At 49.3% G+C, this 14,494-nt stretch overlaps 1 protein-coding gene across 2 annotated transcripts in view; it reads left to right on the forward strand.

The window, feature by feature from the left end:
• The window catches only part of PLXNA4 (plexin A4), a 403,695-nt gene that overhangs the window by 296,508 nt on the left and 92,693 nt on the right, over positions 1-14,494 (forward strand). For both annotated transcript variants that reach the window (XM_032202674.1, XM_032202682.1), the window contains exons 6-9: positions 582-705; positions 4,016-4,169; positions 6,786-6,885; positions 9,026-9,140. In XM_032202674.1, coding sequence (XP_032058565.1) covers positions 582-705; positions 4,016-4,169; positions 6,786-6,885; positions 9,026-9,140 — 493 coding nt within the window. The remainder of the gene's footprint in view (positions 1-581; positions 706-4,015; positions 4,170-6,785; positions 6,886-9,025; positions 9,141-14,494) is intronic.

Genomic DNA, 14,494 nt, shown 5'->3' on the forward strand with positions numbered 1-14,494 from the left:
CGGAGAAGACAAGAGATGGTGAGAGTGCTGAAAGCACCGATGGCCATGAGTGAGCAGTGGAAGGGTTGGGGGCTTGTGCTGCCCAGGTGCCACACACCCACCCCTTTCTCTAAACTGTCACTCTTTGGGAATACAGGGACTTTTTAAAATTCAGCCCTGGGCACTTCTAATCAGGCACTTTCAAACAAGATGCTAAAGAAAACTATGCCTGTAAGGATTACTCTAGTTACTGGGTAATGGGTTGGAGGCTGCTCCTTCCCAGCATGGAGGTACCAGGAACCCAGAAGCATCACAGATTTGTGGTCTCCTCAGCAGGGCTAATGAGCATGGACTCTGCACAGCCACTCTATAAGAATATCCATCCCTTAGATGCCCCACTTCCACTGGAAAATGCAGTTTTCAGGGCTGTGGGTTTCCCCAGGTGAAGAGAGCTCAAGGATGATTGTGAAGGCTTTCCCACCTGTGCGGTCCCAAAGGGTACAATGCTGACATCCTATCAGAAATAGTCACTCATCCTATGTCCTCACTGTTTAATCCTGGCTGCATTTTAACCCTATCCATTTCTGTTCCCATTTGCTCAGGTGCACGAGGAAGGAGCGGTGCGAGCGCTCCAGTGAGCCTCGGAGATTCGCCTCGGAGATGAAGCAGTGCGTCCGCCTTACCGTGCATCCCAACAACATCTCTGTCTCCCAGTACAACGTGTTGGTGAGGAACCTTAATTCTTGTCCCCCTCGCATTTAACCTGCCCATGCTGTCTGATAGACCCAGATATGTGCAACCTGCATTCGACAGGAGTGGGAAGGACTGGCAGCTCCGTGCAAGACGTTCTCCAGAGTCCATTGACTTCCTTAGTCCATTGATCTTCCCTGGCACAAAAAAAAAAAGACTCACCATGGGAGGGCATTTGGGTTTTGTTTGCTGTGAGGGCAGGTCTGAAGGGACTCCATGCCCTGCAAGTGTTGTGCACACACAGTGAGGTTGTTTACTTCCATGGAAAAGGGATTTGCGAATGGCTGGGAATGGAGCTTAGGCAAGTTAGAAATGACCTGCCAGAAAGAGGACAAGGGAGGGGTAGCATGGATTATTTTGATAAGCTTCTTTCTGGGCTGGAAGTGTCTCCACCACCACCTCCACCCTGCTGCAGCACTGAGTATGCAGAGCAGAGAGGCAGGTTGCGATGCAGAGGAATTGGTCTGCCAAGGTTTATGCTTGCTTATGTGACTTTCATCCTCACAATATTTAGCCTTTATGGCCTAGAGCTACTCAAGTCAGCAGCCAGCACAGCACACAGTGAGTGCTGGCAGAGCAGCAGATGATCCTGATCTTTGTCCAGACCTGTGGCAAGAAATTTCTATGGATAATCTATCCAGCTCCTGGTTTCTCTCCAGACACATAACAACACCTTGCATGGTGAAGGCACAGCATGCCCTAAGAAGGAGGCAGAGACCCGTTTCATCCAGGCTGCTAGGGCTCTGCCCTTTTGACCATAGTAGTTTGGGCTGGAATCAAAATTATAACTCACACCCAAAGAGCTCCATCTCTGATAAGTTGGTGGCTAGACCCACACCCCGAATGGTCTCCATGGTGTTGCTCAAGGTGTATCTGCCAGACATCTTCCAGGTGATAGCTTTTGGAGTGCTGGGGTCTCTTCAGTGGTAATTAAATCAGCCTTTCAAAGCCTGCATGTCCAATCATTGCTGCTTTGTTTCAGCCTCTTAACTTTGCTATGACTTTACTTTCCTAGGCTTCAAACAAAACTGATCTGAGACATCTTAAGTCCTTTGTTCTTCTGGGAGTTCAAGGTTTCTTTTTCTTATTCTCTCAGTAGTCTTTGAATTCTTTTATGTTGGAATAAATCCTGGGGGACCAGCTGGCTCAGGGCGATTGAAACCGATAACAGAATAAAAGACCTTTACCTCTGGGTTGCTCTGGCATGGCAAGTCAATCCAGAGCTGCTGGGATCAGAAGTTGCCATCATCTGACTGTTGCCCAGTCATCTGCATGAACATTGCCATGGGAGTCTCATCCCAGTCCCAGATGGACTGGTGTCCCAGCTCATCCACAGTCACCACAGACAGTCTCCTAGCAATCTAAGGGGGAAGTACCAATGAATGAATGGTTGGCGGTGTCCTTATTGAGTCTCCCTTGGGTTCTAGCAAAGGATCGGTGATGTTGAGTTCTTGCACACAGGAGCAGAGAAGGTATACTTGCGGCCAGCCAATCTTCTAGCTTCTGTTTCAAACAGAAGTTTGTTGTAGGAGTTGGACTCGATGATCCTTATGGGTCTCTTCCAACTCGGGATATTCTGTAATTCTATGGACAGAGACTTGCAAAGTTGTGTCTGAGGCTGTGTCAGTCCAGTCTGTAACTGGGATCTCTGAGAAGAGAGATTGCTGTGGACTCCGTTCTTCCCTCAGTGCAGCAGCTCCAGAGCAGGCTTGTAGGATGTAGGACTTCTTGTTTGTTCAGAGTGAACCCTGGCTGATGAGGTTTGTGGCCAAGCACTACTGCTTTGTCCATTGGCATCATCTTCTGCATGGCACATCTTCATTCTGCATCTTCTGTGCTCAAAGAATTATATTCCTCAGGCAGAAGTTTCCTCTTCTCCATTGCTAACAGTGAGAACAGATTCAGTTTGAGTGATGACTCTGTCAGATACCCATACCTTTTTCCTACTCCCCAAAGACAAAATTTCCTTCCCCGTTGCCATTCCCACCGCCTGAATATAAAGATGCTCTCACACAGTCTTTATGTCATCCAGAACAAAGTCCTGTCTGCTTGGCCTTTCTACCTGATGGTGCCTAGTGAACAGGCCCCAGGCCTTAGTGAAGAAAACACAGCGTGGAGAGGCAGCAAACAAGAGTTATGCTATTATCCTCTCCTGCCTTATCACCTGGATTGACCTCCTCTGTTCTTTGTGTTGGTAGAAAAAAACACTTCAGCACGCATTCCTGTCTCCTTTCAGTGGCTGCCACCACAGATGGGGCCTCATCCTCTTCACAGAGGAGGCAAGAGTGTTTGTGCCTGCCTCAAGTGTTTCCTTTAGCAATCGGTCACAACAGCTCTAAATTTGTGCTAACTACTAGGTCAATTAGCAGGTGCTAGAAGTACCCTGGCATGCTTCTCTGCCTCTGGATGTGGCCTGACTGTGATTGGGGTGGGTTGGGCAGGACTCTTGGTGGTGAACAGAAGTGGTGCTGGACTTCAGTTTGTGTGGGAAGTTGGAGGATTGAGAGGGTCTTTCTCCAAAGCACGACTACATTTGACAACAGCCATGTGGTTCTTTTCTTTCGTGACCATAGGCAAAGCCAGTGGGTGCTGTGACCTCCAACAACGTGGGCAATCCCTCCCTTACAGCTTTGTTTGTGTGCCGTACCCTGTTACAGCATGTCCCCAAGGCCAACCTCTTCCTTGGTGGGATGGGCAGAAGTTGGTTGTGCCTCTAGGGACAGAGGCCGTGTGTGGTGGACTGAAGCCTGTAACTAGACTCTCCTTACGCAGGAACATGGTGACAAGAGCGCTCCCCCATCTGCTGATGCTAAGAGAGCAGGCCGTAGAGAGTTAGACTGGAGCGCTACAGTTTCTCTGTAGTCTGCAGAGTGCCTCTTGTGAGTAGTGGTCACCTTCCTCAGAAACCGCGTGCCGTGGGGCCACCAAAGCCCCGGTCTTCACAGCCAAAAGCTCCCTGTCTAACCTTACACTTGCATGACAGATAGCGAGCACTCCCTCCCCTCCACCAGCACTGGGAACGCAGTGCAGTTGTCCCCGCATAGCCACACATCACTTGTGTCAGCATCAGCATCTCATCCCTCTCCCCCTCCACACACACATCCCTCTCCCGAATCGCTGCTTTCTGTTGAAGGAGGATGCTCTCTCTAGCAAGAGGCTCTTTGTCCGACCTCTCCAGTGTAATTCTCTCCTGCTGGCTCAGCTCTGTTAGTCAGCTCAGTATTTTCTCCTTTTTTTTTTTTTTTTTTTCCTGTCTCTTCTCCCCTCCCTCCTTCTTTGCTTGCAGCTGGTCTTGGAGACCTACAACGTCCCTGAGCTGTCCGCAGGAGTCAACTGCACCTTCGAGGACCTTTCGGAGATGGATGGCTTGGTGGTGGGCAGTCAGATCCAATGCATCTCACCAGCTGCCAAAGAGGTGCCCCAGATCATCACTGAGAACGGTGGGTACCCCACATCCCCCCTACCTGTCCCATTGCTCCCTCCCTTCCTCACCTTTCACCCTTCTTCTTTCCTTTTGATTTTTCTCCAAGCAGAATTTGGCTTTTGGGAGCCTGAGGACAGGGCAGGCACAACACAGGGCTAGGTGGGATGCTGCGCTGCTGCTTGCTGTGGCAGATACCCCTAGCACGAGTGAGCTGGATGTGCGTGTATTTATGTGTGCACATGTGTAAGCGTTGAGCTCCAATACCAGTACCTGCATTAATGTGCTTATATGTGTGATAGTGTGTGTCTTCAGACTGCCACCGAGTGGCAGTTGCATATATCTAGCAAAGACAAGAGACACGCAGGATCTCCACTCATTTATTGCCCGGGCAGGTGTTACACAGCCCAGGGAATGACTGTAAATGCTCTCAGCTCACCCCATCCCACGCAGCAACCACAAAGTCATGCAGACATGAATGATCCTTTCCATAATTTTATCCCTCTCCTCCCAACTTTTCTTCTGTATGCTCAGTTCCTTGTCTCTGCTCCTGGCTTTTATTCCCTTCATCTGTCCTAGGTTTGTTACTGTCTCTCTCCCAAAACAGTCTAATACCTTGTCTCCAGGGACAGACCTCTTACCCCCAGCTTCGTGCCCTTTTTGGCTTCCCTTTTCCAATCACTTTTCTGGTACTTCCAAAAGCACACGTGGCTTTTACAGAGATTTGCTATAAAAACCACAACTCTGTTGATCATCTCAGAGAGGATACTCTTGTTTCATTCCTTAGCTGCTTGTGAAATTTTACTGGAAAGTCTTTGAGGATCCTCTCAAGCCACAGAAATGAAGTTACACAAGCTGTCACCACCATCCCCTCTCTGCTCTCCCCAAGCTGCATGTGCTCTCCACTGAGAACCCAAAACAAGCCCCCAAAGGGCCTTTCCCATTTTCGGGTCCCACTGAATCATCACTCGTGTTTGCCTACCGAGATAACTGCCAGAAACTATTTCCTTGGTATGGACATCTGTCAGGCTATAAATGATGAGCAAATAAACACAGCGATGGAAGCTTAGAGCAGGACAAGAGGGAGAGATTTATACGAAGCATGGTTTTCAGAAATGCTGGGCACCTGCGGCTTGTATCAGCTTCAGCAGCTGGTGCTCTGCACCTCTGCAAAGACCAAGTCCTCCACGCACAGTGCCAGAAACTGGATTTGAACCAGAGGATGTGTGGCTCTGCAGCACATCTGATCCCCGGAGCCATCCAATCCTCACATCCTGTTTTAAAATATATGCAAGACGCTGGCAGAGTTGTTAAATACAAAGTGGTTAACGGAGCTGTCGAAGCCACCGGTGGCAGATGGGCAGCAGAGTCGAGCACTGGCAGCAAAATGTGTTTAGTGAAGTGCGTGGTGTGTGTGATGTGTGTGTGTGTGTGTGTGCATGGCTACGTGTGTGCCCAGAGGTGGGCGAGCGTGCTTGCGGGCGCACGCACAAGTTGTCATGTTTGCTTTGGCCTGATTGATTAATGAATCTTTCAGGTGAGAAAGAAAATAATAGAGGTGAAAGGGCTGGCCAAGTCAAAGTCTTGAATTAAACATGGGGTCCTTTCCCAACCAAATTACTGCAATTGCTCTACCCGGTTGTTTCCTGCAGCTGACGGGCTTTGAATGGGGCTTTGGTGTTGGAAGGGGTAGCAATTTGCTTGGCATGGGAGAAGTGGGAAAGGGGAGATGGTATGTAGGGGCTGAGGGCCAAGTTTTGCTGCAGATGGGTCTGCTATGGAGATGGACTGGCCCTTATGGAAGCGTAGTGGATGTCTCTCATGTTGAGTTGGGGTTTTTTGTAGCCAAAAGCTGGAGCGTGTGGGCTTTGTGGTGAGTAGAGTGAATGAGCCCAGAGGAAATGTTCACATAAGAACCTCTCTGTCCATCAGCATTTCTTATGGTGCAGCCAGGGAACCCCTACCCTATCACTGTTACAGTGTCTGTCCTCCTTGCTCACTCCTTTGTTATGCTTTCTCAAGGTATAACTGCCCTTTGGGGACAGGATCTGGAGGTGGCCTTCTTAAGGCATGGTTGTCCTGGATATTGGGTCAGAAATGCTAAGTAATGGTGAAAAGAAAGTATATTTTTCTGAATCCCCTCAGGAAAGCAGGTGTCTTTATCCTTCAGGCAGTGCATGCACATGCCGCCAATGCTTGGGGTCAAATATTCTACAGCCCCTTCCTCCTGGGGACTTCAGATGAACCTGCAAAAGTGAAGAGCTGTGTGGACACTAATCCATTTTAATGGCCTCTTTATTCCAGCCATCTCCACCCTCTCTTTCAGCTTAACTTTCTTACTTGCCAGAGTGACTTATCATAGTTTTGTAATTAGTGAGATGTGGCCTAGACCTATTGGTATCATCTAGCCCAGACTCTGCTCCCAGGTAGGATAATTTCCAGTGGTGAAGACCTGATCCATCACTCCAGCACCATGACTTGGGGAGATGAACTTGTTGAATAACTGGGCTTTAGAAGGATTTTATTGTACTTCCTACATCTACTGAGGATAGACTAGCCAAAGTAGTGGGTGTTATGGCCATTGGGGCTCAGCTAACAAAGCAGTCACACACTGATGTGTCTGTTTTTTCCTCAGGAGACCATCACATCGTTCAGCTCCAGCTCAAGTCCAAGGAAACGGGTATGACCTTTGCCAGCACCAGCTTCGTCTTCTACAACTGCAGCGTCCACAACTCGTACGTTGGTTTTCTTTGTTACCTGCTTTCTGTCCCACTCCTGGGTCTGCCACAGGACCCCACTGCTGGCTGGGGAACGTGTCCCTTGGGAAGTTGGTCAAGTGGGGAGGAGGCCAGCAGTCAGGGTCACTCAGGTGAAGGTCAGCATGGTAAAATCCCTTCTGGGAAGACCAGAAGTAGTACAGTGAACATTTATTCTGCTTCTGAGCCTGCTATGGAGGAAGGCATTGCCTTGAGTAGGGTACTTCCTCTTGTGTCCCTCAGGTAGAGGAGCATCAGTGGGATTTTGCCAGTCAAGTGAGTCTAAAACTAACCATGACCTCAGCAAATTGCCCTTTCATCTTCCTAGTAAATGGTTGTTTGTGGATGGCTGGATCCTGCCCAGCTACATGTACCTCCAGCCCTCCTCCATGCTGTCAGTCCCACCAGCTGGAGCCTGTCCCAAGGTGTTTAGCATGGGATTGGGTCCTCAAATCTTAGAAGATGGGAGTTGTTGGTTCCTGTGTGATGTGAAGCGAGCAGGGAACACCCAGCTGTTTTCCTCAAGCCCATCTTTTCCATCCTGCAAGCTCCTTTCTTGCCCTGCACCCCATTTTTCTGGGGTATAGCTGGCACACAGGGCTGTATAGGAGCTGCCCCACTAGCACAGGTCTGCCAAAGCAGAAGGATGTTCTTCCAGCAGGTTGATCCACCCCTGAGCAAGGCTGAGCAGCTCTGTCACCACCACTGAGCCATCAGAAGTGCCAAAAGCAGATAATTACCACAGCTCAGCAATTCACAAGGAAAGGCAAATCCTATTTCCATGTTCCTGCTGCTTTGACAAACAGCGTCAGAAAGCAAGTGTTGGGGGTGGGGGGGAGAGAGCAGGAGAGATGGTGGTGTTAAATATTTATGGCATGTTTTGGTTTCCTACTTGACAAACTATAATACACTATCCATTTTTAATTTGATGTATCAGAGCAAGCACTTGTTACCAATTTGAAGAACAGCTCGCTGCACCAGAGCTGAAAGTGGATTGGAGATGAACGAGATTTCATGCAAAGACAGGGGAGAGGGGGTGTGTGTCTGCCTGCTGGGTTGAGCCAAGATGTACTGGAGGCAGGTTTTTTACTTCTGCCCATTAAAAACCCAGCAGCACATACAGGCCAGGGAATTTCCCCCCCAGGTCCCTTCCGGGTGCTTCAGAGACTGTAGCAACATGAAGGTTTCTGACAGTGTGAGCAGCCAGGAGTTGCTCCCATCCAGTGCTTGTTTTGTGTAAAGAGCTTGTTACGGCTCAGTTTGGTTCCTGGTGAGCAGACATCATATCAGATAAAAAAAAAAAGTGTGATGTAGGTAGAAGTCAGTGCTGTAAAACAGCCACAAAAAGTGTCTGTAGCTCTTACTCTACAGGGTCTATGGGTATGGGAGAAAAAAGCCTTCCCAGGTGGTGGGAATGGCTCTTTCCTACAAGCTGAATAGGTGACTTCTTACACGTGCCCTCTGCTTCCCAGTCAAGTGCTGTGATAGTCTTTGTATCTCTTCTGAGATGAGGAAAAGAGTACAGTCAGCATATCTGCAGCGTATCTGCATCCCTCCATGCCCTCCATGGGCATCACGCTGCCCTCCAGCCCCTACCTTGGGCACCTTCTCATGATGTATTTGCAGCTCCCAGGGCACTGCTGCTGTTCAGCAGCAAGAACATTGGAGTTTCCCATCTGACCTTGACCCCTTTTCTGTTCTTGAATTTCTTGAGCATGCTTTGAGCATGTTACACTCAGAATCTTGTTACGATCAAAAGGGGAACACACCTTGTGCATGAAGCCAAACACTTGTTAATCTAACTAAAAGTAGTAACAGGGTAACCAAAACACAACAAAAATATTGGTAGTCTAGTTAGACTGGTATTAAAGCAGACTCAGTTATCTAATTAGTGCAAGACACATTGGTCACAGCAACAACCAGCTCAGGCCATGGCAAGCCAAGTGCCTTCCTGAGACCTTACAGGATCAGACCAGTTCAAAGCCCATGGTCTTCTGTTCCTATTGTTACAGCAATCTTTGCTGGGCTATTTTTCCCTTCAGGAAATACTTTCGTGGTCTGTCCTGTTGGCTGAAGGGGCTGGGTTGGCCAAGTGACCACTCTTTATCTCCCTCTCCAGGTGTCTGTCCTGCGTGGAGAGCCCTTACCGGTGCCACTGGTGCAAGTACCGCCACGTCTGCACTCACGATCCCAGCTCCTGCTCCTTCCAGGAGGGACGAGTCAAGCTGCCTGAGGTAGGTAGGAGTGTGTGCTGCGTGTGGAGGCTTCTCAAGGCTGATGTGGGTCAGAACAACAGTCCATGAAGCCTTCTCCAGCCCTGGTCCCACCTTGGAGCTACAAGCAGTCGATGGCAAGTTCCTGGCACCGAGGGACTGGGAAGGATGGGAAATGCTGGGTGTACATCTCCACCTGGAGAGAAGGAGGGGAGGTTGCCTCTAAGCAAATACTCCAAGCTGCTGAGATCTTGGGGGGATTTAGGGCTACATCCACAGCGGCAGTGGATTTCGGTAGTGCTTTGAGCCTGTCAGTGGCTTTGTGGGTTTGGAGCCTAATGACCAGTATATCAAACCGCTTCCAGCTGGGGCTGGGGAATGCCTCATTGCCAGTCACTGAGCTAGAGCTGAACTGGACCTTGGGGCTTAATACAGAGCTGGCTGCTGTGCTGCAAACACTGTCTGGCTGGTATTGTAACTAACGAGCACTTGCAGACAAGTGGAGCTCCGGAGAATACAAATAGGAAGCCACTTAATTACTTCCTGGTCAGGAACGGTCTGAAAGCATCCCGGCCTGTCTGCTAAATGACCTGAGATGGCTCGTTGTTTGCCTGGCCCAAGGGACCAGTACCCATTAAGAGATCTGATATCTGCTGAACCACTGGGCACGGAGGCGGCGGCTGAAACCTCCGCCGACGTGTGCTGCATTTGGAGGCTGAAATCCACGCTGCTCCCAGAGCTGCCTGCTGGGTCTGGTGTCTTTAAAACGTCCCCCTGCCTGAACCCCAGGCCTTGTCTGAAGCAGCTTTGTGGCACCAAACAACACGTGTGGAGTGGTTTCACACCCCTACGGCATCCCCCGTTCCCTCTCCATCCTCCCCTGACATATGTGCTGGTTGAGATGTCCCGGATCAGACATCCTGAACTGCAGAGGCACTGGGACAACCATAAAAATTCATGAGCAGGGAGGTTCCCAGCTCTTTGTCTAGCAGGATTCAGCATCTGCTGTTATTCTGCTGCAAAACTTGCTGAGAACTTGGAGAGAGGACGTTTGACACCCCATGCTGGGGGCGAAGTGGTGCAGGAAGGCAGCCCAGGGTCCAGCCCTTCTGGTAAGCCTGTCCCAACAACACAACACCTATGGCTATGCATGAAGCCTTGGCAGAATTTGGTCAGTCCTGCTGGCACACCTGCCACATCTGGCAGTGCAGGATCACCTTCCCAGTTCCCATCTCTTCTCTCCCCCAGCCCCTGCACAGTGGAAGATTTACAAATCTCAGTGCATCTCTTCCTCCCTCAGGTCCCATCATATCCCTGGTATTTCTGACACTTGCTTACATCAGAAAGGAGATCTGAGATGCTCTGCATCATCCCAGCTCCTTTGGGAAGAGACTGGGGATCACACAGCACCTGATCCTCACTCTATCTCCATCAAGGTTTTGATCTGCAGCACTGGGGAGGAGGCAGTGGGCCCTGTCCTCTCCAGATCGCCCCATTTGAGCACTCCTTTTCCATCACTGCTTTATGATCTCTCATTGGGATTCCTAAAGGCACCACCTTCTTTCTATTGAGAAACTGTCTTCTCACTGACTTACCTCCATTTAAATCTCCACTGTTTTCTGGTTTCGCCTTTATTTGTTTCATTTTCTGTCCTGTATCAGGCCTATTCATTGAGTGAGATCCCTGAACAATAGAAACCATTTGGTATCTTGAAGCCAAACCTGGCTCCTCATCGCCTTTTCAGACCTTCACCCAGTTCCCGATGATGCAACTCAACTAATCAGGTCAACAAGTCCAAGGTCCACTTCCAGCCTTCCCAATTCTGTCTTCAGTAGTGCCCCAAACCTACCAACATCTTGACTGGGCCTATTTTTACTGGCCTTTCATCTCCATCTGCAGTTCTGCTTTCCTCCACAAGTACTTCGACTCCCTGAGGATGCACAAAGGGCGTGTTGGGTACCATCTGGGGATGGCTGTCTCCTAAATTTTGTACGTCTCCAGGAGGTTCTGGTGGGAAACTGTCCTCCCAGCGTGGGATGGTCGCACCATCCCATTTGCAGTCCTTCCATCAGTCTGCTGAGCAGATTAGCATGGCCGGCTTCCAGGATCGTATGGTCTGCTTGCACCACGAGACTCGCTGCCAAGCAAACAAATATTAGTGCTACTTTGCCGTATGGACCGGTGCCAGCAACTCCCTCCCTCTGTAATCATCACTGCTGGCGTGCGAAACCTGCTCCCCCTCCTCCACACCGTGGTCTTCACTCTCTCTTTGCTGGTACACCCACCTCCAGGTGTTTCTTTTCTCCTTTTGCCTGTACAGCATCTTGCCCCCATATGGGTTGAGGCTTCCCATTCTCCAGATGGCCAGGGCTGCAAAGGGAGTGGTGGGGCTGATATCCATCACCCCTGGGCCATCCTGGGGCACTTTAAAGGGAGGTTTGCACCCTTGTGTACTTCTGGCTCTGTTATTTCCTTGGCATATCTCACAGGTTTCTGGATTCCCATGGGATCAGCTTGCCCTTCTTACAGGTGTCCTGCAAGTCTTAAAAAAAAATATTTAAAAAAATGTGTTTTTCTGATTTTTATTTTTGCTTGAAGTATGGGTTGCTGGTGAATGCGGAACACAGGATGAATTTGAGACTGACCCTGATGGAGAACAGAAAGGCCTTGGCCATCAACCATGCTGTTCAGAAGGGAAAATGCTGTTTTTCCCTGTACAGCACGTGATCTAGTGCCCAGGGTGGCTTTTGAATCACACGGTGGACAGCAGTGATCTGTCCATCTGGGCTGGGGCAGGCCAGTTGTCCTAGCATCACCCAGCAAAACCAACCCAGAGATGAGGATAAGGCAGAAGAGGCACATCCCTCGCTGTGAGCAAGGAGCCAGGACTTGATATTTGTCATTTGTCAGGTGCTTGGTGAATCAGCTCGGCCCATAATGGGGCTGAACCAACTAGTCTGGGAGCCTTGGGAAAGCCCGTGTTTGCTCCTGGTTAAGAACTCCAGCATGGCCATAAAGCAAGAGTATTTATGATTATGGTGCTGAACTCAATCAAATAGGGTTGACGATGTCTCTGGATGATTTGCAGCAGAAATACTTCACCTTGACGTATAATTTCCCTTTACAGCAGGTTTTTGAAAGCCAAGTGCACTCACTTGAAATATACCAAGTGACTTCTTGCTTTATAAAGGGGATCTGATATTATTGCTATTGAGGGCGGAAAGGGGGAGAAGGATGAAAGGAAGATATTTTAATAATTAAGTGGATTTTTGTTTTTATTGTTTGTTTGCTTGTGGTTTTGTCTTTTTTTTTTTTTTTTTTTTTTTCCTGAACAGAGCAGGTGGCAAAAAAAAATGGAGAGAATTACAGTTCAGAGGGGAGCAGGCTTTGTCTATACGTGTTTCTTGGGCATCCTTTTTTTTCTGATTTTGACATTTGTTGCTGACTATTGCAAAAGTCATGGTGCAGGTTTAACGTTACCCTGCAAAGCCTTGCATTATAGCCTAATACCCTGTGAAATCAACGTTCCTTGACACAACCACCGGGTAAGAGCTCACTCATTTTCTTCTGTAAATGCACAAAACAGCCAATAGTGGAGGGAAACTGAGGCACAGAGGAATATATCAATTGATGTCCCAAAGGTCCCATTATGAAGAGATCTCATCTCTCCTGATGCCTAATCTCTCCTGATATATTCACCCATCTCTCCTGCTGTCTGTTACCCAACACACCTGATCCAGGGACATAGTTCTCATAGTTTTATGCATGTTGGGCTGGTGGGTAAGCTGGGGTAGCCTACTTGAGCTGATGGGATAAAGGATTAAGGCTTCTTTTGTGCTGTCTTCTGTAAGATGAACACTATCTTGTTCTGGGCCTTGCAAGGAATTTATCTTTGTGGGGGGGAAAGAGAGGGGAAAAAAAGGCAAAAGCGAAAAGCAGGCCCAGATAACAAATCTGTTATCTGCTGGGTTTAAAAGATACATAATCATTTAATTACCTTGAAGGAGGTTTTCATCTTTCCCTGCTCAGCCGATTTGTGCGCGTGTGTTTTTCTTCCTCCCCCAAACAAGCTTTTTATTAAAAGGATTTTCATCTGCCGCCGAAAAAAGAGACGAGAAGAAAAGATCTCGCACCAAAGTGTTTTATGTCGAGTTGTACGTGCTAATGACAGTAAAACCCACATAAAAGCAACGATTGCTTCAAATATTAATTTGTCAAAAGCGATGGAAAGCTGTGTGAGCTGCATGCTGGCAAGCAGCTGCTGAGGAGTAGAGCGCTGCTTTGCCTGGTGCTTGCTGAATGGAGAGCAGGGTCTGCAATGAAATGCACTGATTTATCCATGGTGTGCTGCTTGTTTTTCCTGGGGGTGATTATGGGGAGAAGTACGGGGTGAAACAGAAGGCAGGGAGGGATAAGGGCAGTTCAGCTTGCCACCAGTAGTGCCCACATCTCCTTATCACGGGCTTTGTAGGAAACTCAGCACCCTTGGCCACCCTGCTGGTGCACCTCAGCTTGGCTCAGGGAAGGCTTTAGGCAGGCAGCTTGCTCCAGACGAGCAAGCATGTCTCCAGGAACCCCAAATGTCCTGCTTCATGCTCTTTATAGGGAAGGCATGATGCCCAGCTCCCACCAAGTGCACCCCTGCAGAAACACCCGTGTGGCTTCACCAGGGAAGTGCAGAGGACCCCCAGGGACACCTGATGAGCTTGGTGACCTCCTCACTCCCTTGCGTGGACAAACCTTCTGATGATACTTCTTCAGTCGTTGCTGTGGCAACTGCTCAGTTTCCCTCCTGCTCCTGTTTCCAGTCCCCGTTAACCCGGCCAGAGAAGCAGCTGCTGGAAGCATCAGTGCAGGGAGGAGAAAAAAAAATCAAATTAATGTCTCTCTTATTTCTCAGGGATGCTAATGACAGCGTCAGCAAGGCCAGTACCAGAGGAGCAAATCCTTCCCCGCTTGTTGATCATCCTCTCACTCATCCTGGCACCTGTCTATCATTAAGGGGAGGATGTGAGGTGTAGTTTCTATGGAAACTGCAGAAAACCTGCTGCACCCAAGTGCTGTGAGCAGGCACTGGACCAGCAGGGGAGGCGTGGGGACCAGGAGCAGCTCCGGGCAGGCAGCAGAGAGCATGCAGACCCTAAAAGATAGTGTCTGCACCCCATGCGGATAGGGTGGGGCATAGTGGTGCAGGCATTTCGTGGCACATCCATTTTAACAGCAGGGGGAGTGGCATTTATCAGATGCTAAATTCTTTAGGAGGGTTTCCAAGCGTGTGTCCTGTCCTGTTGGCATCCTGTCCGGAGGGTGGGGGGGGGATCCAGGAGGGGGTTATAGCTGATGGTTTGGATCGAGTTGTAGCTCAGGGCTCCTGG

The sequence above is a fragment of the Aythya fuligula genome, chromosome 1, assembly GCF_009819795.1.
Source record: "Aythya fuligula isolate bAytFul2 chromosome 1, bAytFul2.pri, whole genome shotgun sequence".
NCBI classification, from domain to species: Eukaryota; Metazoa; Chordata; class Aves; order Anseriformes; family Anatidae; genus Aythya; species Aythya fuligula.